Source organism: Oncorhynchus mykiss, chromosome 6 (genome assembly GCF_057628025.1).
Source record: "Oncorhynchus mykiss isolate SJ-2025 chromosome 6, ASM5762802v1, whole genome shotgun sequence".
Taxonomy (NCBI): domain Eukaryota; kingdom Metazoa; phylum Chordata; class Actinopteri; order Salmoniformes; family Salmonidae; genus Oncorhynchus; species Oncorhynchus mykiss.
The window spans coordinates 33,142,113-33,170,041 of record NC_143027.1 but is presented as its reverse complement, the minus strand read 5'-3'; the positions used below and the strand labels follow the sequence as shown (position 1 = coordinate 33,170,041).

The 27,929-nt window shown below is 43.0% G+C and overlaps 2 protein-coding genes and 1 long non-coding RNA gene across 5 annotated transcripts; 1 reads left to right on the top strand and 2 right to left on the bottom strand.

The window, feature by feature from the left end:
* Positions 1–363: 363 nt before the first annotated feature.
* Positions 364–4,972, bottom strand: LOC110525793 (uncharacterized). 2 transcript variants are annotated; one of them, XR_002473827.3, is made up of 5 exons: positions 4,701–4,972; positions 2,830–3,011; positions 2,571–2,686; positions 2,096–2,203; positions 364–571 (listed from the first exon to the last, which is right to left on the bottom strand). It is a non-coding gene; the product is annotated as an uncharacterized LOC110525793 (long non-coding RNA). The 2 variants fall into 2 exon arrangements; XR_005052071.2 differs by lacking the exon at positions 4,701–4,972 and adding an exon at positions 3,095–3,184.
* On the top strand, positions 4,285–19,410 carry poc5 (POC5 centriolar protein homolog (Chlamydomonas)). 2 transcript variants are annotated; one of them, XM_021606223.3, is made up of 13 exons: positions 4,285–4,453; positions 5,843–5,926; positions 10,178–10,331; positions 11,119–11,226; positions 11,439–11,629; positions 12,437–12,613; positions 12,788–12,892; positions 13,437–13,616; positions 14,941–15,112; positions 17,410–17,546; positions 17,936–18,037; positions 18,348–18,530; positions 18,671–19,410. In XM_021606223.3, the coding sequence occupies exons 1-13, from the start codon at positions 4,391–4,393 to the stop codon at positions 18,803–18,805; spliced, it is 1,791 nt and encodes a 596-aa protein (XP_021461898.3). In that variant the 5' UTR covers positions 4,285–4,390; the 3' UTR covers positions 18,806–19,410. The 2 variants fall into 2 exon arrangements, with proteins under 2 accessions (XP_021461898.3, XP_021461899.3); XM_021606224.3 differs by lacking the exon at positions 4,285–4,453 and adding an exon at positions 4,931–5,157.
* Positions 19,171–26,609, bottom strand: LOC110525791 (uncharacterized). The gene is made up of 15 exons (XM_021606222.3): positions 25,982–26,609; positions 25,263–25,363; positions 24,777–24,875; positions 24,492–24,590; positions 24,145–24,249; positions 23,916–24,020; positions 23,676–23,774; positions 23,444–23,542; positions 23,205–23,303; positions 22,958–23,056; positions 22,608–22,706; positions 22,411–22,506; positions 21,702–21,903; positions 21,317–21,448; positions 19,171–21,234 (listed from the first exon to the last, which is right to left on the bottom strand). The coding sequence occupies exons 1-15, from the start codon at positions 26,163–26,165 to the stop codon at positions 21,179–21,181; spliced, it is 1,674 nt and encodes a 557-aa protein (XP_021461897.2). The 5' UTR covers positions 26,166–26,609; the 3' UTR covers positions 19,171–21,178.
* Between the last annotated feature and the right edge of the window lie 1,320 nt (positions 26,610–27,929).

Genomic DNA, 27,929 nt, shown 5'->3' with positions numbered 1-27,929 from the left:
GAGCCAAATCTGGCATTAGTCACCAGAAGAATACTGACTGATACTCAACCAAAATTATGCCATGCGTGTCTCATCCTTCCATATCTATAATGATGGCACACCATAATTACTTGGCAGAACATTGAATGAATGTTATTCATTTAGTCAGTGTTTCAAAGTATCATCCTGGTCTATCACCGCTCCCAGGTCATAGCACCTTCTTCTCAGAACAATAACATTGAGGGCATAGTGATCAATGTTCACAGTTTTGTAAGATGTTTCCCTTTCAGCATTGAATATGAATAAAAAAGTTGACTATACAGTATATTTTCAGCTGATGAAAGAGACTGCAGTCTAGAGTCATGAAAAGAGACACTTCAAAAGTAGCTAAGAGTTTATTTTATTCATTTCTATACACACAATACAGTACACACATATTCTAATTCTTACATATGACAGAATATCACACAACGATTATATAATAATGTTATATAATTACATAACCAGAGATAAGTAGGCTCTTCAGATGAAGTGTGAGACAGTGAGTGCTGGGCTTGTTATGTCAAATCCTAGCGCTTCTCAAATCCACAAGCTGTAGAGAGAGATGGTCAGAGAGTAAAGTGAGGGACTGATGCAGGACAGGACACTCAGCCATACAGTAGTCACATCCTTAAAGACCGCAAACCGTTGCAACAGTACCACAGAGGAACAAGATCCACTGCAGAGAGATGATTATCTGCACAAAACATCCCATTTTATATTCATCTGTGGGGTTTACCTCTTGTTGTATATGATATTTAAGCCACTGTAAGATATGATTATCAAAGGAGTTGCATTTAAAATGGGTTCCAGCAATTTGAGATAAATGCAGAGGTCTAGATGGTAGCAATGGAATGGTGATACTGCCAGGGACTGGTGGTATTATGTTGATTTATTTTCTTCTTTTGTTATTGTTGTAATGACAAGAAATGTAGAGAGCTGGCACAGGCTATATACTGTACATGCATTAAATACCATCACAGAAAAGACTCACACACAGATGCATACATACTGGCACGGACACACTCCCTAACACACAAAAGAGAGGCTTCTCTCTTTGTCCTCTGATTTTGATGATTCACAGGAGCGGTGACCTGAGGCTGGGGACAGTCTCTGCTTTTCATTCAGAGCTGGAAGACAAAACCTCTTCAGGCCATAAGACTTCATTTACTACTGCTGGAGAGCCAAGGAGCACTTAGCTTAATGTACGGGAGAGCAGAATGATCCTCACACACACACACGCTCTGACGCACATGGCCATTGGCCACATGCACACACACACACCATCTTATCACATATTTATTCATATTTCAAAGAATCCTACTTTGGCAAAACATGCCCATACACGTAGGTACAGAGCTGCACATTAGCAGCCATTATCTGCAAATCAACAGTTATAGTGGGGGTGGACTTGTGCAAGAGTCTAGTCATAAAGTGCCTTATCTTTGTCCAGACAGCGATTTAGACATTGATGATAATAGTTTTTGCCTAGTGGGAGAGGTAACTGACTTAGCCCCCCCCCCCTCTCCTACCTTTGTTATTGGTCAGCTGACCTTTATCCCTCTCTTACACAATTGCCAGGGAGTGTATACTTACATTATATGAACGGAGACAGCGTTTCCATATTTACAGGCACAAGACCAAGAAGCCAACCCCAGTGATTGTATGGGAAAGGAGCATCATGAATGCAAAAGGACACTGGTGTTATTGCTGTCGTGATGTGATAGATGACTTTAGCCTGAGGGGGATGTCCAATGTCGCCAACAGGTAATCAAAACTAATCTGAAAACAGCAGGCAGCTAAGAAAAGCGCCCCCCTGACAATTATCACCATTGTCTTGTATGAGAGATCATCACTGTCGGATTTGAGCAGAAAATCGGTTGATATCATTATGATTGAAGATAGCACATTGTAGTTGTTGTCAGGAGTCTGCAGAAAATCGATTGTAGGCAGCAGCAGCAATTTTGTAGAAAGTTAAGTTACTTTACAGTTTATTACAGTAGTATAACAAATGTAATTATAGGACCTACATTGTACATGCATCAGGTAGGCGAAAGGTATAAACAAACGTACTTACTTACTTTGACCCATCGCTCATTTGGGAGCATAGGCCATCTTCTCTATGGCACTCTGTTCTGAGAAGTCTTCTCCAGCTCATTCTATCCACATGGATGATTTTATCTGCCTAATGCTTAAACAAAGGATGTTTTTTTTGTCAACGTACAGAATTAAACAATCAAACGTCAGCCAAAACCTGAATAATACTTTTTTCAATCAGTTTTAGCCCCGGACATTATTCTCTAATTTCTCTACTGTCTACTATTTCAAGGTCCTGAATAGTCTCACGTACCTGAGCTAAAATACCAGGGGGAGGAAAGTCAAATGGATTGTGATTATTGTCCTGGAACAGATTGAACCTCTTACAGGCTAGAAGAGGATGTGAGCTGCATCCCATTTCAACACAGGCCCAGGTGCATTTCCTCTATCTCAAACAAAGGTGGCATTTACAAATGGGATCTAGTAATACACAGTAATACACAGTTTAATCTCACCCCTATCAACTGTAGTTTATAACCTCTTTCCACTACAAGAATGAGTGTTTTGAGAAAGGGCACTGCACTGCCTGTGGTAAGCATTATCTTCTGCGCCAACTCTTTCTCTTGTATGCCTGTAAGGATCAAAACACAGCAATTACCATTGATTTCTAGAAGGGACAATATATCAGCTATTCCATGTGTAGAAATGAATGTGTACCATAGGAACAGTGAATAATAGTGATATTGTTTGACCCACCCACACACACTTGCTTACTAGTATCAGATGATGACTTGAGTGTCTTAGTGCGGCTGTAGTCCAATCCCTGAACCACATCGTCTGTTGGAAACAGGGTATATACAGTCTCGGATTGGGGGTGGAGGTGCATTTCCGGCTTCATTTCACTTGTCATTGTAACATTGTGTCTCTTGTGACGGTTTATTTTCTTTAGTTCATTCCTGTCACACACACAATGTAAGGATTATTTTATCATGTACCCATGCCTTGTTCTGTTATATCTTACCACTGCAGAAAAGCATACCAAATTAGCAGCTGCTCACTAATACCATCATAAAGGGCAGGGAAGCTGCTACAGAAAGATCTGGTGACAAAATCATCTTCAAAGAGACATCTGTAAAAATGGAAATAGGTCATCTCTGTGAAGCTACTGAATTCTGTCAATCATCAGAACAAAATGCTAAATAATGAAATTAAATTAAATCGTATTTGCGCCGAATGCAACAGGTGTAGACTTTACCGTAAAGTGCTTACTTACAAACCCTTTCCCAACAATGCAGACTTAAAAATGAAGAAAAATTTGCTCAATAAAAAAAAGGAAATAGTAACACAAACATATAACAATAATGAGGCTATGTACAAGGAGTTCCGATACCGAGTCAATGTGCAGGGATATAAGGTAGTTAAGGTAATTGAGTTAATATGTACATGTAGGCAGGGGTAAAAGTAAATAGACAATCAAGATAGATCATAAACAGAGTAGCAGCAGCGTATGTGAAGAGTGTGAAAAGGGGATGCCTAGTCAGTTACACAACTGAATGCATTCAATCGAAATGTGTCTTCCACATTTAACCCAACCCCTCAATCTGAGGTTGTGTGAGTGTGTGTGGTGTCAATATGCAGGTGTGTGTCCAGTATGCATAGAGCCAGCGCAAGAGAGAAAAAGGGGGGGGGGGGGGGGGGGGGTCAATGCAAATAGTCCATGTAGCCATTTGATTAACTGTTGGCAAACTATTAATTGAAAACTGATCTATGTGGTTTCATTGCATACTTTATCATGTCTTATCGACTTGTTTTCTGGACCATATGTTATAGTGACCTGAAATACACACTTCCTCCTCAGCCAGAGTAACCTATGCTTTGCCACTTAGGGGATCAGTTGTCAAGCACCCTTTTGGAATACTGTTCCTCCTTGGCAGAATAGCCCAGATACTTTGTCAGGTTAATCTCAATGACACCGACACACATGGCATTACAGTGTTTTCCCTCATGCATCTAATTCAAAGAAATGCCACAAGTATCATAACAATGCTGCTAGCATTGTGTATGACAGTGCCATAGCAGCCTTCTCACTGCACATCCAGGTGGTAAGGAGGTCCTAGTCCAAGAGTAACAGACATTTCTGCCATGGCCAAGAGGGACCATATGTCTCTGCTGTCTTGAGTCTGTCCCGCCTCCATTCCAGTCTGCCAGGCCACTGCAACATATGGGGCTTAATGCTATTAAGCATGAGGTTTATGACCTCAAAGGCGTTTCTGTCTTCGTTTGTACAGGTGAACCTAGCTATGTGTCAGTAGTTTCCCAACTGACAGGCACAACAATGTCAACAGGCAGGTTCTCAGGGTGGTGGTATTCACCAAAGACATATACCTACTTCAGACAGGTAAGTGGGACTGATTGTTTTAATTCATGAATTAACCAAGGCAATGGTCTGCAGGCTACTAAACCAGCTAGTGCTGCTGCCACCACTGCCATGTGCTATAAAAGAAGAATGGACACACACAAGGTGTTTTGCCCTGCTTAATGACAAATGAGAAAGGAGCATTGACAGATCAATTTCAACTGGCAACGCAGCTAACGTTACAGTACAAGTTGTTTACTAGCTGGAGTTAAATATTACAATAGCCTACCTCTGATCAGCGTATAATACCAGCAGCTAGCAAGCATGGCTCCAGATCTCACTGATTCATTTAGGCAGATAATGGATTTTACTCCATATTGTCATCAAATAGTCTGTCTCGATACAGCTAGCTAGTATTGTAAACGTATGGCGCTACTACAACTAGCTATTTAGTTATCTAGTTAAATCCAATTGTTACAACATGACACGCAAAAGTACATGACCATCATTTTAGACGACACCGAGTTCAACGTTGTTTCCGTTTACGGTTACCAGAGAAACGCGCTGCCCAATCAAAAGTCGTTTAGTAGGGACCTTCGACACAGTAACCAATCTAATCCCGCATTGTTGTAAAATTAGCCAGTTTGAAACACAAACCTAGCGATTTGAAACTGTCAAGATCAACAAGTTGATAACACAAAACAAACGCAAGACGAAGGCAGTTCGATATACTCCAAAGCACCAAGGTAACACTTTTGCACATGTGGACGTGATATAAGACAAAATTGGACAAATTCGTTCCAAGGCTGCATCGTGTGTGTGTGGAAGCGCTAGTTTGCTATTGCTACTGTTAGCTAGCTATGTTTACTACGCTAGCTAATTTAACGAACTGATACGGGTTAACGTTAGCTAAATTAACGCCAGCTAGCTAGCCTAAATGATGTTGATCAAAATGTACATGGTCTGTGCTATCCGGGATCCTAGGGACGTCCCTACAGTAAACCTTACCTAACCGTTTAAAATGTCTATTTCAATTTGGTAACGTTAGAGCCGTCCCAAGGATAGCACGGACGTAGTGCTAGGGCAAAAACCAAAACGTGCCCCAGGAGTTTGGGAAACGCTGCCTAACCATAAACCGTACTGTAAGCATTTAAATTTCAACGGGTAGGGACTTCCCGACAAGGATTCCGAAGCCCCAAACGAGATTTTGTAGTCTGTCCTCGCGAGACTACCCTAACCTTAGTTACCTTTATGTTGGTCCTTCTTCTAGGCTGAATCTTTGAATATAGTACAGTAGTTATGTAGTTGGTTTACATCTCAATGAGCTATGTAGTATTTGTCATCATGCTATCTGACTTCATCAGCAGATGACCATTCCAAGTGCCTTTCCTGTTAAAACAACCAGTTGCATTTTCATGTATCTTTCCTCAGATGTCCTCAGATGAAGGGGATCCGAGCAGTCCAGTTCTGCCAGGAGACTCAGATCAGGGCAGCTCGGTCTCCTCTGAGCTGCAGGTAACAAAGCACTTACTTTTACAGATTTATGGAGATGTGTTCATGAAGAGAAATGCAATTCTTCATGTTTTAAAACTCATCAGTCGACTGTTTTGATGAGGTTGCAATTGAAGTTACCACAGCCACCAAGTCAATATCGTAAAAATCCATGCAAACTAAAATGAGCTTTTTGGTCTTAATTTAAGGTTATGGTTAGACATAAAGTAAGCAGTGTGGTTACGGTAAGGGTTAAGGTTTGGTTCAAAATCAGATTTTAAGAAGAAATTGTAGAAATATGTGGGGTTTAGCCATTTATTATGGATCCCCATAGCAGCTACTCTTCCTGGGGTCCAGCAAAATTAAGGCAGTTTATACAATTTATACAGTTTATATACAGTTTATACAATTTTAAAAACATTACAATACACTCACAGATTTCACAACACACTGTGTGCCCTCGAGCCCCTACTCCTACTCCTATGTTATCGTGTGTATGTGTGAATGCATGTGTCTGTGCCTATGCTTGTGTTGCTTCAGAATCCCTGCTGTTCCATATAGTGTTTTTAATTTTACTGCTTGCATCAGTTACTTGATGTTGAATAGAGTTCCATGTAGTCATGGCTCTATGTAGTACTGTGTGCACCTCCCATAGTCTGTTCTGGACTTGCCGACTGTAAAGAGACCTCTTGTGGCATGTCTTGTGGGGTATGCATGGGTGTCTGAGCTGTGTGCCAGTAGTTTAGGCAGACAGTTCAGTGGCATTCAACATGTCAATACATCTCATAAATACAAGTAGTGATGAAGTCAATCTCTCCACTTTGAGCCAGGAGAGATTGACATGCATATTATTAATATTAGCTCTCTGTGTACATCCAAGGGCCAGTTGTGCTGCCCTGTTCTGAGCCAATTTTTGTGGCACCTGACCACACGACTGAACAGTAGTCAAGGTATGACAAAACTAGGGCCTGTAGGACCTGCCTCGTTGATAGTGTTGTTAAGAAGACAGAGCAGCGCTTTACTATGGACATATACATACTTTTGTATCAATATGTTTTGACCATGACAGTTTACAATCCAGGGTTACTCCAAGCAGTTATGTCATCTCAACTTGCACAATTTCCACATGATTTAATACAATATTAAGTTGAGGTTTAGTGAATGTTTTGTCCCAAATACAATGCTTTTGGTTTTAGAAATATTTAGGGCTAACTTATTCCTTGCCACCCACTCTGAAACTAACGGCAGCTCTTTAAGTGTTGCAGTCATTTCAGTCGCTGTAGTAGCTGACATGTATAGTGTTGAGTCATCCGCATACATAGGCACTTTGGCTTTACTCAAAGTCAGTGGCATGTCGTTAGTAAAAAATGTAAAAAGCAAGGGGCTTAAACAGCTACCCTGGGGAATTCCTGATTCTACCTGGATTATGTTTGAGAGGTTTCCATTAAAGAACACCCTCTGTGTTCTGTTAGACAAGTATCTCTTTATCCACATTATAGCACGGGGTGTAAAGCCATAACATATACGTTTTTCCAGCAGCAGACTATGATCGGTAATGTCAAAAGCTGCACTGAAGTCTAACAAGACAGCCCCCACAATCATTTTATCATACATTTCTCTCAGCCAATCATCAGTAATTTGTGTAAGTGCCGTGCTTGTTGAGTGTCCTTCCCTATAAGCGTGCTGAAAGTCTGTTATCAATTTGTTTACTGGGAAATGGCTTTGTATCTGGTCAAACACCATTTTTCCCAGAAGTTTACTAGGGGTTAGTAACAGGCTGATTGGTCGGCTATTTGAGCCAGTAAAGGGGGCTTTACTATTCTTGGGTAGCGGAAATACTTGGCTTTCCTCCAGGCCTGAGGGCACACACTTTCTAGTAGGCTTAAATTGAAGATGTGGCAATATCGTCTGCTATTATCGTCAGTAATTTTCCATCCAAATTGTCAGACCCTGGTGGCTTGTCATTGTTGATAGACAACAAAACATTTTTCACCTTTTTCCACACTGGCTTTACGGATTTCAAAATTTGGTCCGATATACTTGGATGTGTAGTGTCAGCGTTTGTTACTGGCATGTCATTCTTAAGTTTGCTTATCTTGCCAATGAAAAAGTAATTAAAGTAGTTGGAAATATCAGTGGGCTTTGTGATGAATGAGCCATCTCATTCAATGAATGATGGAGTCGAGTTGGCTTTCTTTCCCATAATTTAATGTGCCCCAAAACTTTTTACTATCATTTATCTAATTTGTCTTTGTTTCGTAGTATAGTTTATTTTTATTATTTTTTAGTTTAGTCACATGATTTCTTCATTTGCAATACATTTTCCAATCAGTTGCGCTGCCAGACTTATTTTCCATACCTTTTGCCTCATCCCTCTCAATCATAAAGTTTTTAAATTCCTCATTAATCCAAGGGGATTTAACAGTTTTTACAGTGAATTTCCCAATGGGTGCGTGCTTGTTAGTAACTGGAATGAGCAATTTCATTAATGTGTCAAGTGCAGCGTCTGGTTGCTCCTCATTACACACCATAGACCAGCAAATATTCTTTACATCATCAACACATGAATCACTACAAAACGTATTGTATGACCTCTTATACACTATATTAGGCCCAGCCTTTGGAACTTTGGTTTTCCTAGATATGGCTACTATATTGTGATCACTGCATCCTATGGATTTGGATACTGCTTAAGCAAATTTCTGCAGCATTAGTAAACATGTGATCAATACATGTTGGTGATTTAATTGCTGTGCTGTTTGTAACTACCCTGGTAGGTTGACTGACAACCTGAACCAGGTTGTAGGCACTGGTTACAGTTCGCAGTTTTTTCTTGAGTGGGCAGCTTGATGATAGCCAGTAAATATTTAAATCACCCAGAAAATATACTTCTCTGTTGATATCACGTACATTATCAAGCATTTCATACATATTATCCAGGTACTGACTGTTAGCACTTGGTGGGCTATAGCTGCTTCCCACAAGAATGGGCTTTAGGTGAGGCATATTAACCTATTACTTCAACAGTACTTTAACATTGGATCGTCTCTAAGCTTTATAGGAATGTGGTTCTGAATATAGACCGCAACACCGCCCCCCGTTGGCATTTCTGTCTTTTCGGTAGATGTTATAACGATGTATTGCTACCACTGTATCATCAAAGATATAATCTAAGTGAGTTTTAGAGATATTCAGAATATTAATGTCATCTCTTACAAGCAAGTTATTGACTTCATGGACCTTGTTTCTCAGGCTGCATATGTTAATATGAGCTATTGTTAGCGCTTTTCTGGGTTGCTTGATTGTTTTTAATGCTTTACTGGGAAGCTTATCAGAAGTAGACTCACTCATGTTATTTATATTGGAGCTGATAGTGCAGGGTGACCTGCACAATGTGGTCTTCCTACTAGGGCACACTGCCTCAGTGCTAACAATGTAACTCTGGTTCATAGGCCCATGATTACTGCTTACAATAGCTGTAGGATAAACAGAAGTATTCGGTGCAATTAAGGGCACATAAATGAAGGTACTTACATTGTGTTTGCCAATGCCCCTAGGATCATGTACATTTGATGCAGCATTATGACAACTCATTGTCTCAATGGTAGGGATTAACTGAGCTGGTCTTGGATCATTGAACAGTCATTGTTTCAACGCAGCCTTGAAATGCATGGACAGGAGCCAAGATGATTTGGATGAACTCCATCATTTCTGTAGAGTATCTTCTATTTCCAGAAGGTATCAAAGTTATCTATACAAGTGACTCCAGCAGAGCTACAGTAGTCTTTTAGGCAGATGTGTAATGCCAGCAGTCTGCTGAATCTTTCACACCTGCGGCCCAACAATGATACTGGACCTGAAATGATTGACCTCTTTTTGGAGTCTTTTAATACTAAAATCAGTTTTTTAAAATCCATTTTCAAATGTTCCGAACTAGCCCTCCTGACGTCGTTTGACCCCACATGGGCTACGACAGTGTCAGCTCCCAGCATTTGTCGTAGAAATGTCGGAAGCAGCCTTGTGATGTCGTGTACTCGTGTAGCACAGGGTTTTTGCCTTTTTTTTAAAAAACAGGGAAGTCAGTTAAGAACAAATTCTTATTTACAATGATGCATCCCCTGGGTTAACTGCCTTGTTCAGGGGCAGAACAACATATGTTTTATACCTTGTCAGCTCGGGGATTCGATCCAGCAACCTTTTGGTTACGGGCCCAACGCTCTAACCACTAGGCTACCTGCCGCCCCGTTTCCATGTCTCTTCTCATATGATTGACAGGATGAATATGAAGAACTTCTCCGCTACGCAGTGGTCACTCCTAAGTATGACCCGCAGCCCGCCGCTCAACTGCAGCTTCTGAGTGCCTCACAACTGTCTGCGGATGGACGGAGTTCCCGTGGAAATGATGACGCGAGGTCCCATCGCTCAGCAGGTACAGTGGGCCGCTGCTCACCCACACACTTGTTACACTAAGCCGTTCTGACAGACACACAGCTTGAGGCCCTCCACATTGCTCCCTTCAAATGATCCACTGTCGTAAAGGATTTGGCTTCTCTCCTGCTTTGGGTCTTTCTGTTAAGAAATGCTTCTCTCTCTGTCGGTGTCTTTTAACCCGGGCACACACAGACTGGATTGCACCAAGCCCAACAAGCTGTTGAATGTTCCATGTGTATTTCACAAGTACCGAAACACTTGACATGGAGAGATTAACTGCTTGATGATAGCCAAGACCTGTCCCAAAACACAGACTGAAAGGCATTGACACTACTAGTTAATCATATAACTGAGAATGATATCAGACCGTACATTACAGGAGTGTAGGTGTCTGAGCTACTCTATTTAATAGCAGAAGAGCCAATCATTCTCTGTTCCCTGCCACAAGCAAGCTTACACGCAGCTTACACCCAGTCTATCAGTCTTTTCTCCAGACCACGGCATTCTCAGTTGTAGAGCTTAAACTGTCATGGAGTAGTGTACTGGGATGTAAAAAGCAGGCAGGATTTTGTGCGCCTGATTGGTAATGATATGCTGGCATCCTGCCCAAACTGCTCTTTAGAGTACAGACTGTTTTTCTTCTCACTGCAGGGTTTAATTAAGATATTGCCATAAATGCATTCCTGGATGAAGAGCCAGAGTTTTCTTACTTAGTATTCTTACCATCACACGCACTCTCTGTTTCTCTATCACTGTTTCTCTCTCCGGCTCTCTCTGCCTCTCAGGCTCAGTTTCTGAAGCTGAAGATGGGAGACGCTCTAGCAGGGGAGTGAGGTCAGCACGGGCCTCCCCTTTTATGGTGGAGCCCAGGGCACACTCACACACCTTTGAGGGTAAATACACACAGCCAATACATGCTTTATAACTATAGTCCAATAAAAAGCATTATTACAAAGACCATGAGACTGAACAGGCATGGGATATATATATATATAATTATAGTATACTATTTTGATGCTCCCAGAGCATCAAACATTCTTTGGGACCACTGTGGTTCTTTATCACGTTTGAGTGCAGAAAATCAACCCAGTCTCTTGACCTCCAGGTAATGAAGAGATGGCTGGCAGGTCATCTGTTGTCTCAGACGCTCACTCAGACAGACTGCCGACGCCGTCGGAGAGCTCCAGACACGGCAGTCCAGACCCCCTGGTCACCGTGGTGACAGAGATGTTTGTCTCTGACGAGAACCTGAACAAGATGGAGAACCTCCTGGACACCTGGAGCGACAAGCTCAAGGTTAGCTTGCCCTGCCTCTTTATTGTCTGTCTATTCAATGTCTGGCGATTTTGTTTTAGCTTGGCGAGAATAGATCCTTATGAGGCTGTGTTCTTGGGTTATGTTCTGTTGACCTGATAGATGCGGTAAAGAGGCCAGGGGTACTCGACCAAACAATGGAAACGCATGGGGAGGGGAAGATCCCGAATCTCCTCATTGCACCCCAGCAAAATTGGCGTACATTTAGGCTGTTGTTTATATGTGTATTTCACACTCTGTTGAGGTAGAAATCAGAGTATAATGCTTGTATGGATGTCAAACCCAATAATATGTTCATGTCATCGTCACCAATCAACTGCATTGCAGTTTAAAAACACTTGACTACCACCACCGATTTCTCTATTCTAGCTATGCTACCTGCTTATACGAACAGGAGTAAGCATTTAGCAGTCATTTCTAAACCTGAAAAGGGACTACTTCTAAATGTTACGCAGTCGAAAACAGCCAAATAAATCCAAATCTGACTTTAGTAACCACACACACGTAACAGCCTGTTACGATGCATCAATCATGACGGATTTGACCAATATCCACTCAGATTTGTTAAATGTGCGCCAATCTGGCGTCCCTCTTCTATCCCCCACGGGTCTGCGTTCCATTGACCTCGTTACCGCATCTACAGCGCTTATCACATTTCGCTTTCAGCGACGTGTTTCCTAAATGATCATCTGATTCTTGATTTGTCATTTGTGATTCCGTATCTCTATTGTGCCGTTGAAGTGGGCTGTTTCTTTGTTAAACCATTCCATCCCTGTCTCTCCACCCCAGGCCAACGTGCTGATGGAGCTGAGGAAGTGGAAGCTGGCCTTCATGGAGCAGCACAAGCTGGAGGTGAGGAAGGAGAGGGAGAAGCATGCTGCCTGTATAGCAGGCCTCACTGCAGAGATGGACAGCCTGAAGGAACTGCTCCACACCTACGAGACCTCCAACCAGAGGAAGGACGAGGTACGCAGTCTACACATATCATACCACACACACCTCCGCACCCCACACCCGCTACTGGTAGGGTCTTACCTATGTAAAGACAAGGCATACAGTTCTCTTCAACAGTGTTGGTGTGTTATGATGAATTGAGTGTGTGAGGCATCGTGTGTGTGACTTGTATTGTTTTTCTTGTAGGTGATAGTGAACCTGAGCCAGGCTGTGGACAGACAGAGGGAGAGGCTGGAGCTGATGAGGACCTTCACCCACTGGAGACTGCAGCACAGCGAAGCCAGGGAGCAGGTGAGAGACCGGGGGGAGAGGGGTCTCCCTCAGAGGGCTAGGGTGTGGTTGAGATGGGGAACAGTGGGTACGGGACACACGTATACGGCTCACTGCATCTTAATGTCTGTTTTTTAAATGACAGTTCACTCCTTTAACCACGGAATGAGTTGCACATGTCTATTCTGTGAAATGAATGTCATAACATCCTTGGTGAAGTGTACATTTTAAGTGCTGACAGTACTCCAGCAGGGTTATGCAAATCCTGAATCTCTGCATGATTAACCGACACATGCATTACCATGTCACATCACATTGAACATGCATACATTACGTTTTCACACTTAGATTTTCCACTTGTGATTTTTTTATTACATGTAGTATTATTGGTCCGGTGCCTGATATTCATGGATTAAATAAGTGATATTTGCATCCATGTGACAGTATTTAATACCTTGTTTTTCACTGGATATCTGAAGTGTCGGTTTGATTCCTGTGTGTAGCAGAGTCTTCCTAAACGTTCCTCCCCCTGTCCCCCCGTGTCCCTTCCCCTCCCTCTCCCCAGGCCCACAGTGCCCGGCTGGCAGAGCAGCACTACCGTCTGCAGCTGAAGAGGAAGGTGTGGGCAGGCTGGCACAACCTGGTCGAGGGGAGCTGGAAGGAGAAGGTGGAGAAGGCTTGCCGCGCCCGGGCAGAGGAGGTCTGTGTGCGCCTGTCAGCTGGCTATGAGGACAAGATGGCAGAGGTAGGGAGGAGCTACACACACACCCGCACACAGAGGTTGCTACATAGAGTAGGCCTATAGAGTTCCAACCATAGAATTACATATGATCTCTGGTTCCAGCACTCTGAAATGGTGTCCTGTCCTAAAAGAAGAAGACCGTTTCACATGAGCACAGAACAGAAGCTAACTACACAACTGAGAAACTGAGTAAACATTGTCTTACAGAAATAGTGTCATTCACCATACTGCATAGTTCTGCAGGCCTGGCACCTTTCAGCTATTTACATGGCAAATATACCTTTTTGAAGGTTTTTCTGTAAGTCGGGCTATGTGAAGAGATTCGAATAATGGTCATGTATAATTGCTGCACTATAGTAGTGAGTGAGCCTAGTTGATGGAGGCTGCAGTTAGAGCCCAGGGAAAGAGAGGAGCAAGAGCAGGAAGTGGGCCTAGCACACACAGAGAGCGAGAGAGGGAGGGAGGGAGGGAGAGAGAGATGGTTATTAGGGAGGGAGGGAGAGAGAGAGAGGGATGGAGGAATATCGACCGTTCCATAGACGCGTGGAGCAGTGGAGGCTGCTGAGGGGAGGACGGCTTATAATAAGGACTGCAACGGAGCGAATTGAATGTCGTCAAACACATGGAAACCCAAGTGTTTTGATGTATTTGATACCATTCCACCCATTACCACGAGCCCGTCCTCCCCAATTAAGGTGCCACCAACCTCCTATGGTGTTGAGACAGTGTACTAAAGGCTTGTAGGCCTAGCAAAAAGTGAGGGGGGGTAAAGAGAAGGGTTTCAGAGTGGATGAGAGGAATGGCAGTACTGTAGATGGGCAGAGAAAGAGTAGAGCTAGAACAGAACAGCCTGGGAGAGGGAGAGAGTTATTAGAGAGGGATAGAGGGAGGGAGAGAGAGATGGTTATTAGAGAGGGATAGAGGGAGGGAGAGAGAGAGAGGGATAGAGGGAGGGAGAGAGAGAGATGGTTATTAGAGAGGGATAGAGGGAGGGAGAGAGAGAGAGATGGTTATTAGAGAGGGATATAGGGAGGGAGAGAGAGAGAGGGATAGAGGAAGGGAGAGAGATGGTTATTACAGCGTGAGCGAGGAATTGCAGCATGGAGTAGGTGAGGTCAGTTCAGAGTTAAGGAAGTGAAACAAGCTTCCCTTCAACCTCATTCCTCAGTTACAATCGAGCCAGTCCTCTTATTTATGTTTTCCCCAATGTGGCCTTTGCATTTTAATTACAGTACAGTTAAATTAATGAATCCCTATCTCTCTCCTTCTCCCCCCTCTCTCTCTTTCCCCCCTCTTTCTTCTCTCTCCTTCCTCTCCCTCTGTGTAGCACGTGGAAGCGCTGGATGCTGCCCAGGCTGAGATCCAGAGGCTGCACTCCGAGAGGGAGCGTTATGAGGAGTCCATGAAGAAGGCCTTTATGAGGGGCGTGTGTGCCCTCAACATGGAGGCTCTCAGCATGTTCCACACTGGGGAGGGACGAGCGGAGCACGACCTGCACGGTTAGTAACACCCGCACACACACACACGGCTCTGTCAAGAAACCCCTCTGTCCCTGACACTTTAATTCATAGAACAGATTGTTAAAAGAAGTATATTATACTAGGAATGGGCATGAGTAATCTAGTACTCGAACGGACGTCAAAACTTTTCAAGTGCTGTGAAACTATTTAGTGGAATGGGCTTTGTGGCTGCCAGAACGGGCAAGTGAAATGTTGTCCCAAATGTTTTGGATTCTAGTGTTCCATTTGTAGATGTGCATTTCTTTCTTTTTTTTAACAAGCCGAGCATCAGTCTTCTCCCTAAGTTCCCTTTCCCCTAAGTTCCCTTTCCCCTCTGTGTCTCATTCACTCAAATGCATTCCACCACTCCCTCTACACACAGGTGCAGAGTGCACACACACAAGCTCCCATTAGACCTACAGAAATAAATGATTACAAAAACATATCTAACTGATGGGATACACAAGATACATTCCTTGACAAGTGACAACATGTTATCACAAATAAAAATGGACTGGTTGATTGAATTAGGAAAATATGTGTTCCAACAACGAGCTGCAGTTTTGGAATTATTCCATGAATAGAATTGTGTCCCGTCTATTTTCCACTGAGGCTACTTTGCGAACTGCCTAGGCTATACCCCCCCCCCCCCCCTCCATAAACATAGACAGGTTCCACATTGAAAATATGCAAAAACATTCATTTGATAAAGACCAAGAGGGTATTTTCATTAGAATCATTAAGCCTCGGGCCAACTCATCAAACAGATGTCTGGGACATAATTCATCAGCATACAGTGTTCAATGTGGAGATGGTAATAAACTAAATAGAACATCTGCATATCGAAAAGAAAACAGATTTTGGTTGATGACACCCCAAAAATGTTTCACGTCTTTCAATTCACCAAATTGAGCCCCGTTACAAATGATCAATCTTTGAGACCAAAATGCGCATGTGTCTATTACTTGAACTATTTGAAGCATTTATTTGAACTGCTGTTTTCTGAGGCTGGTCACTCTAATGAACTGATCCTCTGCAGCAGAGGTAACTCTGGGTCTTCCTTTACTGTGGCGGCACTCATGAGAGCCAGTTTCATCATAGCGCTTGATGTTTTTTTGCGAATTGACTGACCTTCATGTCTTAAAGTAATGATGGACTGTCATTTCTCTTTGCTTATTTGAGCTGTTCTTGACATAATATGGACTTGGTCTTTTACCAAATAGGGCTATCTTCTGTATACCCCCCCTACCTTGTCACAATCTAACTGATTGGCTCAAATGTATTAAGAAGGAAAGAAATTCCACACCTGTTAGGCACACCTGTTAATTGAAATGCATTCCAGGTGACTACATCATGAAGCTGGTTGAGAGAATGCCAAGAGTGTGCAAAGCTGTCATCAAGGCAAAGGGTGGCTACTTTAAAGAATCTCAAATAAAAAATATTTTGATTTAACACTTTGTTTCTACACGATTCAATATGTGTTATGTCATAGTTTTGATGTCTTCACTATTATTCTACAATGTAGAAAATAGTAAAAATAAAGAAAAACCCTTGAATGAGTAGGTGTGTCCAAACTTTTGACTGGTACTAATATATTTATATTAGATCTGTAATGGTTATGATTTAATTAGGCATTGTTGCGCACTGTTGGCATATAAACAGTGCAGGCCTTGTGTTGTAAAAATATATATTTTACTCGAACAGTCCAAAAATGTCTAATGCCCACCCCTATATTATACCACCTCCCCCAGTTGTATCCGATCAAGTCACGCATTCAGTTTATTAGTCTATTGCCTAGGCTCTGTTACCCTAAAACACAGACACTGTTTCTGCAGTGTGACACTTTGGCTCCTTGCGTGATGATGGTAAGTCTTTGGAAATGCTGACGGCGTGGTGCTCTGTGGAGGTTGTAACCTTGGTGTGGCGGTCGTCATCCGCAAATACATGCTTGAGATTTTAGAGATTCAGCTCAAACTTAAAGAGTGGTTCTAGTTTCAACACACATTTATCTGTGTCTGATTTGAGTTTTGTCTTTTGGGGGGGGGGGGGGTAAATCTAATAAAAAAATTCTCATCAGAATAATTTGGAATGTCATACAGTAATTTGTCTCGTTTTATAATTGACAGGGCCAGTGTCTGCAAATGACAGAATGTGATTTATGTTGGTCACATTTGATTATACTGGGCTTATTTGATTATCAGCTTTCACATGTCCAGTCATGAAGCTGGTCTGGCTTCAGGACTTAAGCCTGTGTACAGATGATTATATGACTGCTCTCATTGGTCTTCCCTCCATAGATGCTCCGCCCCCTCGGGATGATCCTGGCACCGGCTCATTGGCCCATCTCCAGCAAAGGCCTGCCTCCTCCACTCGGTTCAGCCCGGTCCACTTTGACCCCCCTGTACCACCGTCCCAGAGTGACGCAGAGGAGACAGTGAGATGCTGACACACACACACACACCCACCCTGGTTACAGTCCATAAATGCAATGGCAATCACTACTACTATGGATCAGGTTCCGCCATCATTAAACATCATATTGTCATATCATTTGCTGCAGTTGTATATATTCTTTCTCAAGACTAACATTTTCTCACTAAAAGTATTTTATAATTGCCACTACACAATGTACAGTCACAGCCTGTCTCGAGATAATGGTTTATGACTGCTGACTCCTCAAACACACACCAGGCCTCTGTGTGATACATTGGATAGGCCTGTTATATTTACAGGGCATCAGTTTGTCTAATTTCTTCATCTCCTTTCCTGTGTATGGGCTTCTACCTGCACTCTTAATGTCTGCCCACTCACTCTCTCCGTCAGGTGGGTTCCAATGTCCCAGCTTCCAGAGTTGAGTTGTTCCCCTCCACCACAGTGGTCCACAGCACCCTACCGCCAGGGGGCACTGCAAGCTCCCACAGACAAGTTAGTACTAGCATTGATTATGGTCTATGGCACTGGGAGCTTCTTATGGCCATGTCCCGACTCTATACCCCCACTCCTAAAGTGTGCACTTGCACACTTCCTGTCATGGATCTACAATCATTGCATTGGATTAGTGTAATCATTGGCTAGAGGGAGTTTTAACCAATCTGAAATCCATGATGGGAAGTGTTTGAGAAAAGGGTGTTAGCCACTGTCTCTGGTTACTGTGACCTTTTCCTCACCATTTATCAAAAAGTGAAAGGTCACGCATATTTGTTGACTGTTCCTTAATGATCATCATTTGTATCAGGTCAGTACACGGGTGATCACATCGGGTCAACAGAAAGCCTCCAAAACCGTGACCGCTCGCATCACGGCACGCGCCGATCTCCGCGCTCCCAGCTCCGTACGTGCTCCCAGCAACCTCCAGGTCATGGGTGTGGCTCCTCCAATGAGCTCTGTCATCGTGGAGCGCCATCACCCCGTCACACAGGTACACCATCATCACCAAGCATGTCTATTTTACGATGAACCAAAATCACCAGACAAGTTGATTTATGATCTGTAGAAACATTCACCTTCGCTGAACAGACCTCAACCTGTCTCACTTAACGCTCTCTTTCTCTCTCATAGCTCACGGTGGGTCAGGCCACCGCAGCTAAGTTCCCCCGCTCCTCCTCTCAGCAGGGCCAGGGCCCCTACAGCAGCAAGAGTTCCTCCAGAACACACTCAGCCTACCACGTACACTCTATCAAAGTGGTTGAGTAAACACACACACACTCAACAATATCACCTATGGTTATATGCAAATACAAGTAGTACTCCCGTACATGACTTGGTCATGGTGATACATGTGCACAAATGAATATTCCCAAATATTCTACACATACGTAACCACACACACACACACACACACACACGTTCACTACTATGAGAGAACTATGAAGGACCTGAACCATTTCTGTGAGAACTAAGTTTAGGATTACAGAAAATAATTTTTCAAATGCAATCAATAAACATGATAACACTTGGAATGGAAGGTAGAATGGTGGAATGGATGGAACCGCCTTGTCTTTTCAGAGCATTTGGATAATGACTTTTTCACTAGTTTTACTTCTTATTGTGAATGACTGTTTTTGTATTTTCTTCTGTTTTTTTATTTGTTGTTTTTAAATGATGGAAAGTCAGTCTCTTGACTGTTGTGTGAAATCGCATATTTGAAATAATATTGCGTTGATGATGTGTTGAGAACAACACTTGTGGTCAAGTTTTCAGGACTGTATCAAGGCCATATGTTCATGTTTTGGTCAAAATCTGCACTATAAACTTTTACGGTAAATTCTTGAACATGAATAAAACATGAATTGCAAATATTCTCAGAATTATAAACCATTCCCTAATTAGATGTAAAGTTGAAGTCGGAAGTTTACATACACCTTAGCCAAATACATTTGAACTCAGTTTTTCACAATTCCTGACATTTAACCCTAGTAGAAATTCCCTGTCTTAGGTCAGTTAGGATCACCACTTTATTGTAAGAATGTGAAATGTCAGAATAACAGTAAAGAGTGATTTATTTCAGCTTTGATTTCTTTCATCACATTCCCAGTGGGTCAGAAGTGTACATACTCAATTAGAATTTGGTAGCATGGCCTTTAAATTGTTTAACTAGGGTCAAACATTTCATGTAGCCTTCCACACGCACCCACTGTGAATTTTGTCCCATTCCTCCTGACAGAGCTGGTGTAACTGAGTCAGGTTTGTAGGTCTCCTTGCTCACCTACACTTTTTCAGTTCTGCCCACAAATTGTCTATAGGATTGAGGTCAGGGCTTTGTGAAGGCCACTCCAATACCTTGAATTTGTTGTCCTTAAGCCATTTTGCCACAACTTTGGAAGTATGCTTGGGGTCATTGTCCATTTGGAAGACACATTTGCGACCAAGCTTTAACTTCCTGACTGATGTCTTGATATGTTGCTTTAACTTCCTGACTGGATGTTCAATTTATCCACATACTTTTCCTACCTCAAGATGCCATCTATTTTGTGAAGTGCACCAGTCCCTCCTGCAGCAAAGCACCCTCACAACATGATGCTGCCATCCCCGTGCTTCACGGTTGGGATGGTATTCTTCGGCTTGCAACCCTCCCCCTTTTCCCTCCAAACATAACGATGGTCATTATGGCCAAACAGTTCTATTTTTGTTTCATCAGACCAGAGGACATTTCTCCAAAAAGTACGATCTTTGTCCCCATGTGCGATTGCAAACCATAGTCTGGCTTTTTTATGGCGGTTTTGGAGCAGTGGCTTCTTCCTTGCTGAGCGGCCTTTCAGGTTATGTCGATATAGGACTCGTTTTACTGTGGATATAGATACTTTAGTACCTGTTTCCTCCAGCATCTTCACAAGGTCCTTTGCTGTTGTTCTGGGATTGATTTGCACTTTTCGCACCAAAGTAACCTCGTCTCTAGGAGACAGAACGCATCTCCTTCCTAAGCGGTATGACGGCTGTGTGGTCCCATAGTGTTTATACTTGTGTACTATTGTTTGTACAGATGAACGTGGTACCTTCAGGCATTTCAAAATTGCTCCCAAGGATGAACCAGACTTGTTGAGGTCTACAATTTTTTTTCTGAGGTCTTGGGATTTTCCCATGATGTCAAGCAAAGAGGCACTGTGTTTGAAGGTAGGCCTTGAAATACATCCACAGGTACACCTCCAATTGACTCAAATGATGTCAATTAGCCTATCAGAAGCTTCTAAGCCATGACATTTTCTGGAATTATCCAAGCTGTTTAAAGGCACAGTCAACTTAGTGTATGTAAACTTCTGACCCACTGGAATTGTGACACAGTGAAATAATCTGTCTGGAAACAATTACTTGTGTCAAAAAATGACTTGTGTCATGCACAAAGTAGATGTCCTAACCGACTTGCCAAAACTATAGTTTGTTAACAAGAAATTTGTAGAGAGGCAGAAAAACGAGTTTGAATGACTCCAACCTAAGTGTATGTAAACTTCTGACGGTACATGGAAATGTGTACTACTATGGATCCATTGAAAAAGAACCGCACAAATGCTCTCATTTGGGAAAATATAGAATCTGGTTGACTGAACGTCTGTCTGTAGATGTCGACGCCCTTTATGAAAGGATGCATTTCTTCATGTCTCCGTCCTCTGTGTCCATTCGTATTTTATCTGCAAAACAACCAAACAGCCATCTATAATTCTCTGTTATGGCTTCAACATGAATGAGGTAAGGGTCATGGACACACTATACCTGCTATGGTCTTGTTGTCTATGGCAAGCAGGCCCTGGTACAGCTCTTTAGCTGGATTCAACTGGGCCAGCTCTGACCCATGGAGCCAGATCAACAGCATCCTGTTCCCATGGTCCTGGTAGCTCCGCTTCCCTACACACAAGCAGTGAACAGACTAAATGAGAACGCGTTCTCAGTCCACTTACCTGGTCAAATAAGGGAAACATTAACAAAATAAAGCTAGTGTCCTTTCCTTATTAAGTGGCTTGGTTCTGGGACACAATTCCAAGTAACTACAGAACAATACTTTAGAATCCCTCTTGCCAGACCTTTACATTTTGTATTTATAATCAACGAGCCGTTTTCTGATATTCCTGTGAATGATTACCCCACTGGGTTGTGTCACCTGTCCACTGCTCCTCGATGGCAGCCACCTGCTGCTCGGTGAAGTGCCAGTGCAGCGCCAGCCTCTTCCAGTCACCCGGCTCCAGCAGGCGGTAGGCCAGGTGCCAGGCCGTACCGCGGACATGTTTGCTCTCCGCGCGATGGTCTAATTTAAACGTCAGCGGAGACTGGCTGTGAAGGTTCTCATTAAGCTCAGTGTTGGCCTGGAAGGGTAATCACATTAAGTCACCTGAGAAAGGACACAAGCTTCACACACTGAGCACGGTGTCCACAGACAAGCACACGCAGGCCCATGCCTATTGAATGCCAGAGCCACTTGTTTTGAGTGTCAGGTAAGGTTGGAAGAAACACTATAAAATTGACAATGAAATTGGTTGTCGAGCATTTCAGCACAAATCATTTTTCCCACAGCCAGCATTAATGTTATTACAGGGATTCATCTGGAGTTGTGATGTTAGGAAATTAATCATCTGTGATGAATGTAATCTTTCTAGCTCCACTACAGTGCATGGATTAACAGATGACTATAGCAACGTATTAGTCTCATTGATTGATTGAATTTACAGAATTGTATAATTTAAAAACACATACAGCCATATCACTAATAGGGAGGACTCCCATAACAGTACAATGTCTGCATTCTTTCACAATTGTATAAAATAAACAAACACACAATTAAGTTATTTATTTCCATTATGGTTCTCTATTACCCTCCTCCATGTGAAATATCTCTCTGCCTTGATGATCATGTCTACGATGATGACTTCGTCTGCTCGGGCTGCCACAGCCAGTGCTGTCTTACCCTGCTGCTCAAAACGAAGGAGAAAACATTGAGTGGGAAGTTGCAGTGAAAAGGAGAGGGGTCAAATTCAGGTTTACATCACAGTTGTGGTTGTCCATGTTCTACCTTGTCCTGGAGGGTCAGGTCCATCCCAGCTTTCAGAAGCATGTCAACAATGTCCACTCTGGCCAGCTCTGCTGCTACATGCAGGACAGTCTGGGACCTCTAAGGAGGACAGACAGGAGCGAAAGGTACATGTTGCCCTTAACCACAGATCTAGAGTCAGGTTACCAAACTCAAACCCATAACCATTACAATGCCTCTAAATCATTAGTTGCATCCCAAAAGGGGCCCTATTCCCTACATAGTGCACTACTTTGACCAGAGCCCATGGGGCAGAGAATAGGGTGCCATTTGGGATGCAACTGATGATTTCAAAATAGCATTAGGACTGAGTGCACATGCGTTGTACATACATGATCAGTGATGTTGACGTTGCAGCCAGCCTCCAGCAGTGTGTGGATGACAGGGATGTGACAGTTCTTCACTGCCAGGTAGAGAGGAGCCTGGAGGTGCTGCCAACAGAGACACAACAAACATGGACCATTAGATAGAAACTCTCTGATGTCAGGTCACTTACTACTGAGTAATTACTAGGGTAACATGTTGGCTTCATTCATGTTTGACCAAGACTTAGTACGAATCCTCTATGCTCACTCTCACCTGGTTTTGTAAGTCCATCTGGGCCGTGTTCTCTATGAGGAGTTTCACCAACGACGTGTGACCCTTCTCTGAGACAGGGTGTAGAGCACTGCTTTGGCCCTAAGGGGGGTGGTAAAGTACTATAGTATAATAAACTGGGTCTGGAGGGATCCTTCCTTTAATGATTTAGTAACTTTGCCTAGTGGTGACCATTATACTGACTGGTTGGAGTGTGTGGTTGGTATGGTTTGCTGGCGTACCATGGTGACAATGTTTGGGTCACAGCCTGCCTCCAACAGAGCCTGGACACAGTCCTCATGGGCAGCGTCAGCAGCCAGGTACAGAGCCGTCTCCCCAAGCTGCCCCAGATACATCACTCATTGATCAGCTATTGACCTAAAGCAGCTACTGTATGGTGTAGGCATTGAGCAAACACAGTCACACATGCTGGCAATCAAACGGCTCCAGACAATGTTTCCAGTGGGACTCTACCTTATTGACTTCATCACGAGTATCAAAGCTCTTCAACAGTAGCTGGACGGCATCCAAATGGCCATTGCTGGCAGCCAAGTGCAGAGGTGTGTCCCCATTCTAGCAATTAAAGAAAGAGGAAAAGCAGGAGGGTGGGAGGAAAGGAGAGATACACAGTAAACAGGAAGGTGAGATGGAGAAACAGTTGAACAGTCATACAGCCTCCTACACACACACACACACACACACACACACACACACCTGGTCTTCCTCCATGGTGGCCATATTGTATGCCTCCTCCATCAACATCTGCAGCATCTCAACAGAGCCATGCTCTGCTGCCGACGCAAACACCCTGTGTCCAGACTGAGAAAGAGAAGGAGGGAGAAGAGGAGAGGAAGAAAAAGAGTCAGCTTACTGAACAAAGGCAGCCCAACCAACATTTGAAATGGATGCAATGGTTACTGATACTGTATGTCTATGTGATTACCAGGTCCTCTTTGTCCAGTTCTTTCATCATCAAGTCGTAGATAATGAACGTCACGATGTCAGTGTGGTTGTTGATGGCAGCACAGTGCATAATGGTCAGTCCCAACTGAGAACAGACAATACAAGTCACCATCTCCATGCATGACACCTCAAGACAATTTGACATATTAGATTCTCCAATGGCTATGTAGAAATTGGCTCGGTGGTTGATTATTGTAATTGGCATCCCAGATGACTGAGATGTCAGAGAACTTAGGTCTGACCAGCATCACAAGGAAAGGCATAACTGAGACACACTCAAGGCCTTCTGGAATAGCAAAGAGAACGTTTTAAACAGAGGTTCCCTACCGCATTCTGAACACTTGGGTCAGCACCACCCTGCACAAGCAACTTCAGGATGGTTACACTCCCAAACCAGGCAGCCAGGTGGATGGCTGTCACTCCATGCTATGTGAGTAAGTAATGGAAGAAATAGGCGGAGAGAGAAACCGAGGGAAAGAAAAAGAGAGGGAGTTGAGCCGTTTCATTTTCACAAACCATGGCCAATCTCTTCAACTGTCGGATTGTTTGTTGAAGAGGACAAGCTTAAAATGTCACCATCACTAACAATGAAATAGTGTTGTGTCGTCCTACCTTGTCCGCTTGATTGAGATTTGCTCTGCGCTGTAGAAGTACTTGGACGGCCTCTATGTTTTTTCCAGCTACTGCATAGTGCAGGGCAGTGCGATCATGCTAGGATCAATGCATGGGACAAGTTAATCGAACAAGTGACACAGAGCAGAATATATGGTGATATTAACTGCAGTGTGGCTAGCTGCAGGTAGCTTAGCGGTTAGAGTGTTGGGCCAGTAACAAAAAGGTGGCTAGTTCAAATCCCTGAGCTGACTACGGCAAAAATCTGTTGATCTGCTTTGAGTAAGGCACTTAATCCTAATTGCTCCAAGGTCCCTAATGGCTGATCCCTGGCCGGGACCCCACTCTGAGGGTCTCAGGTGGAGTGGGATGTGCAAAAAACAAATTTCCATTTCATACTACACACTTGTACATGGGTGAAACAGGACAAATATAAGCACCCCCTACTTGACCTTCGGTGTTCCATGGATATGAGGACTGACTCACCAAGTTCTTTGCGTCGACATTGACCGCCTTCCCCAGAAGCTTCATGGTCTGTACATCATTTATTTTTGCTGCGTCAATGTACTCCTTCTCTAGCGCCAACACTACAAACACACAACAGAGACACAAGGTGCTTCACAATAAGTAACACATCAATATGCATGTTTTTCTTCAGAGCGTGTGAAATAGGAGTTACTTTGAATAGTTTGAACAGGGCGGAATTAGTCATGTGTGTGTGTGTGTGTGTGCCCTATACAAACACAGCTCTTTCTCTGTGTTTGTAGAGCCTATACATCTGTCATGGGTAATGATTTGACTGGATGTGAACACCCAGTGAGCAAAGAGCTTGTAGGGCATGCCTAACAAACCTCATAATCAAGAGGATAAGGATATTCATTGCTTGCTTTGATCTGTAGAAGAATTTGCTAGCATGAATATTCACCAATGTTGCTTAACATGTGATACCATAATTACAAGAACACACTTTACAATCCTGTCAAACTGGGCAATTGCCAGGCTCTGATTCCTCAGGTTATAATTCTTAAATTGGACCTTAACCAACCACCTTAGTCATCAGTGTTTACTTAAGTTAGATGACTTTGATAAAAACATTTTTTAAAAATCTAAACGGGCTTCCAGTCACTCAGCCATTTACATGAGCGCGCACACACACCCCCGCGCGCGCATGTGTAAGCACACACACACACAAACCTGGTACTCACACATCTCTTTATTATCGTAGCTGTTGTCTGTCTCCTCCGTCTCCTTGTTCTGTATAAAGTCTGTGAATCCCTTCACTGCTTTTTTTGAGTTTTTCAGTGTTTTAGGGTTCAGGTTTAGTTCCTTCAGCTGTGCCCCCATCCTCTCTTTCAGAGACGGTATCTCCTTCAAGGACCTTTTCTCCATGGTGAATATCTGGTGACTTCTCCCTGGAACCTGGGCTTGATCCCAGTCTGTCTCTGCTTTATACCACCTCTGCTTCTCTATGCTTGTCTTGCCAAACAACCATGTAGAAGTACTGAATTAATGCAGAAAGTCTGGTCAGGAACTGGAGCAGATGCTGAGGAACCTGAAAGAGAACTCAGCACTGTCAAATACACAACAGTCTGGTAAACCTTTCTCTTATACGGGTGATATAGCATTCACTGAAGCTCGTCCTGCATAAGGAATACAAATTGGTGTGGGAATGGAGCAATGTATGTACATTTCCTGGGCTGGAGGGCTGACCTCTGTTTGTTCTAGAAGCTCACACCCTTCACATTGAGTGCATGATCAATATTGTGTCATGCACTACCTGCACATGCAGTCTAACATTGGAATAAACTGTATGAGTGCAGATTCATGAATCCCATCTTGTCATTAATTTATTTGATTAGTGACTAAGCTCCTACATGTTTGTAAAGTAGACTATCATTATATTATTATGAATCTAAGCTCCAATCTAAACTACAACAGCAGTCTAGGTCATGTGTGTGTTTAAATGGATTTGTAGATGTCAGATGTAGACTGACATCGCCCAATAGGGTTTCCCAAACTCGGTCCTGCCCCTCCAGGGATATTCAACTCTTACCCTATGAGGTCCGGAGCCTGCTGGTTTTCTGTTCTACATGATAATGAATTGCACCCACCTGGTGTCCCAGGTCTAAATCTGTCCCTGATTAGAGGGGAACAATGAAAAAAATGCAGTGGAACTGGCTTCGAGGTCCAGAGTTGAGTTTGAAGGTCCTAGAGTTTCAGCATGGAACAAAACAGGAGTGTGTGTGTGTGTGTCTCGCGCACATGATGGAGCAAAGTGACAGTCAACTGATGAGGAACGGGCTTTCTTACCATAGTGAGTTACGTTATAAATCATGAGCTGGATAGAAGCAGTCTACTCCGTTCAGAACTGGATAATAATTGCTGTGCGTCATCCTCCTGTCATAACAGGCTATTGTTTGTTCTTTCTCATAAAGCTGTGCTTGAGAATAGCCTAGCCTAGGCCTATGGCTATAGACTTTCATTCTTGTTATTTTTGTGGTGGCAACTTGAAGACAACAGTACCTTCTCAGGCTATTAGAATATTTGGGAAATAGGCTACTATTCATAACTTTAATTTGTTTTAAAGTTATGGTAGGCCTAGCAGGATATATTATAGGCCATTTGGTTTAAACTTTGCATGGATGGATTTTTTGACCAGATGGATCATTTTTCTTAATTAATAAGCTTGAACTTGATTAAACTTGTAATTATATTTTTCTTTTGGCCATTGATATTGTTTTTTCGCTCTCATTATTAGTCCCATGGCTACCCTACATTTGTAGGTCCTTCAAACAACTTTTTGAGATGGAACTCAGATGAATACATTGGGAGAGAATGCATGCATAAAATGATGAAAGCATACTATACCTCAAACTCAGTCATATCGAATGGAGAGACAAGGGAATATAGCCTACGTTTTTTAAAACAACACAATATAGTTAAGGAGTGTCCGTTATAAAAAAAATAATAGATTTAGACTATGAGGCCCATGTATCTGACAGAGCGAGAGCGAGGATGTTGTCTGACTGGACATTTTGCGCTGAAATAGGCTATAGCAAATAGGAAGATAGATTACTGGGAATGTCCCTCATGTGCTGCCCTGACCGACTCCGTTCTAGGCATTCTGCGTGGCGTCAGTCAAGTTCAAATAGG

What these genes read in the sequence shown, in the direction of transcription:
- LOC110525791 (XM_021606222.3), bottom strand. Translation starts at nt 26,165, where the DNA reads ATGGAGAAAAGGTCCTTGAAGGAGATACCGTCTCTGAAAGAGAGGATG. An exon ending in AACTGGACAAAGAGGACCTG is followed by an intron (nt 24,021 to 24,144) that starts GTAATCACATAG and finishes TCTCTTTCTCAG; the next exon opens with TCTGGACACAGGGTGTTTGC. An exon ending in ACCTGACCCTCCAGGACAAG is followed by an intron (nt 22,507 to 22,607) that starts GTAGAACATGGA and finishes CGTTTTGAGCAG; the next exon opens with CAGGGTAAGACAGCACTGGC.
- poc5 (XM_021606223.3), top strand. Translation starts at nt 4,391, where the DNA reads ATGTCAACAGGCAGGTTCTCAGGGTGGTGGTATTCACCAAAGACATAT. An exon ending in CTGCAAGCTCCCACAGACAA is followed by an intron (nt 18,038 to 18,347) that starts GTTAGTACTAGC and finishes CATTTGTATCAG; the next exon opens with GTCAGTACACGGGTGATCAC. An exon ending in GCCATCACCCCGTCACACAG is followed by an intron (nt 18,531 to 18,670) that starts GTACACCATCAT and finishes TCTCTCTCATAG; the next exon opens with CTCACGGTGGGTCAGGCCAC.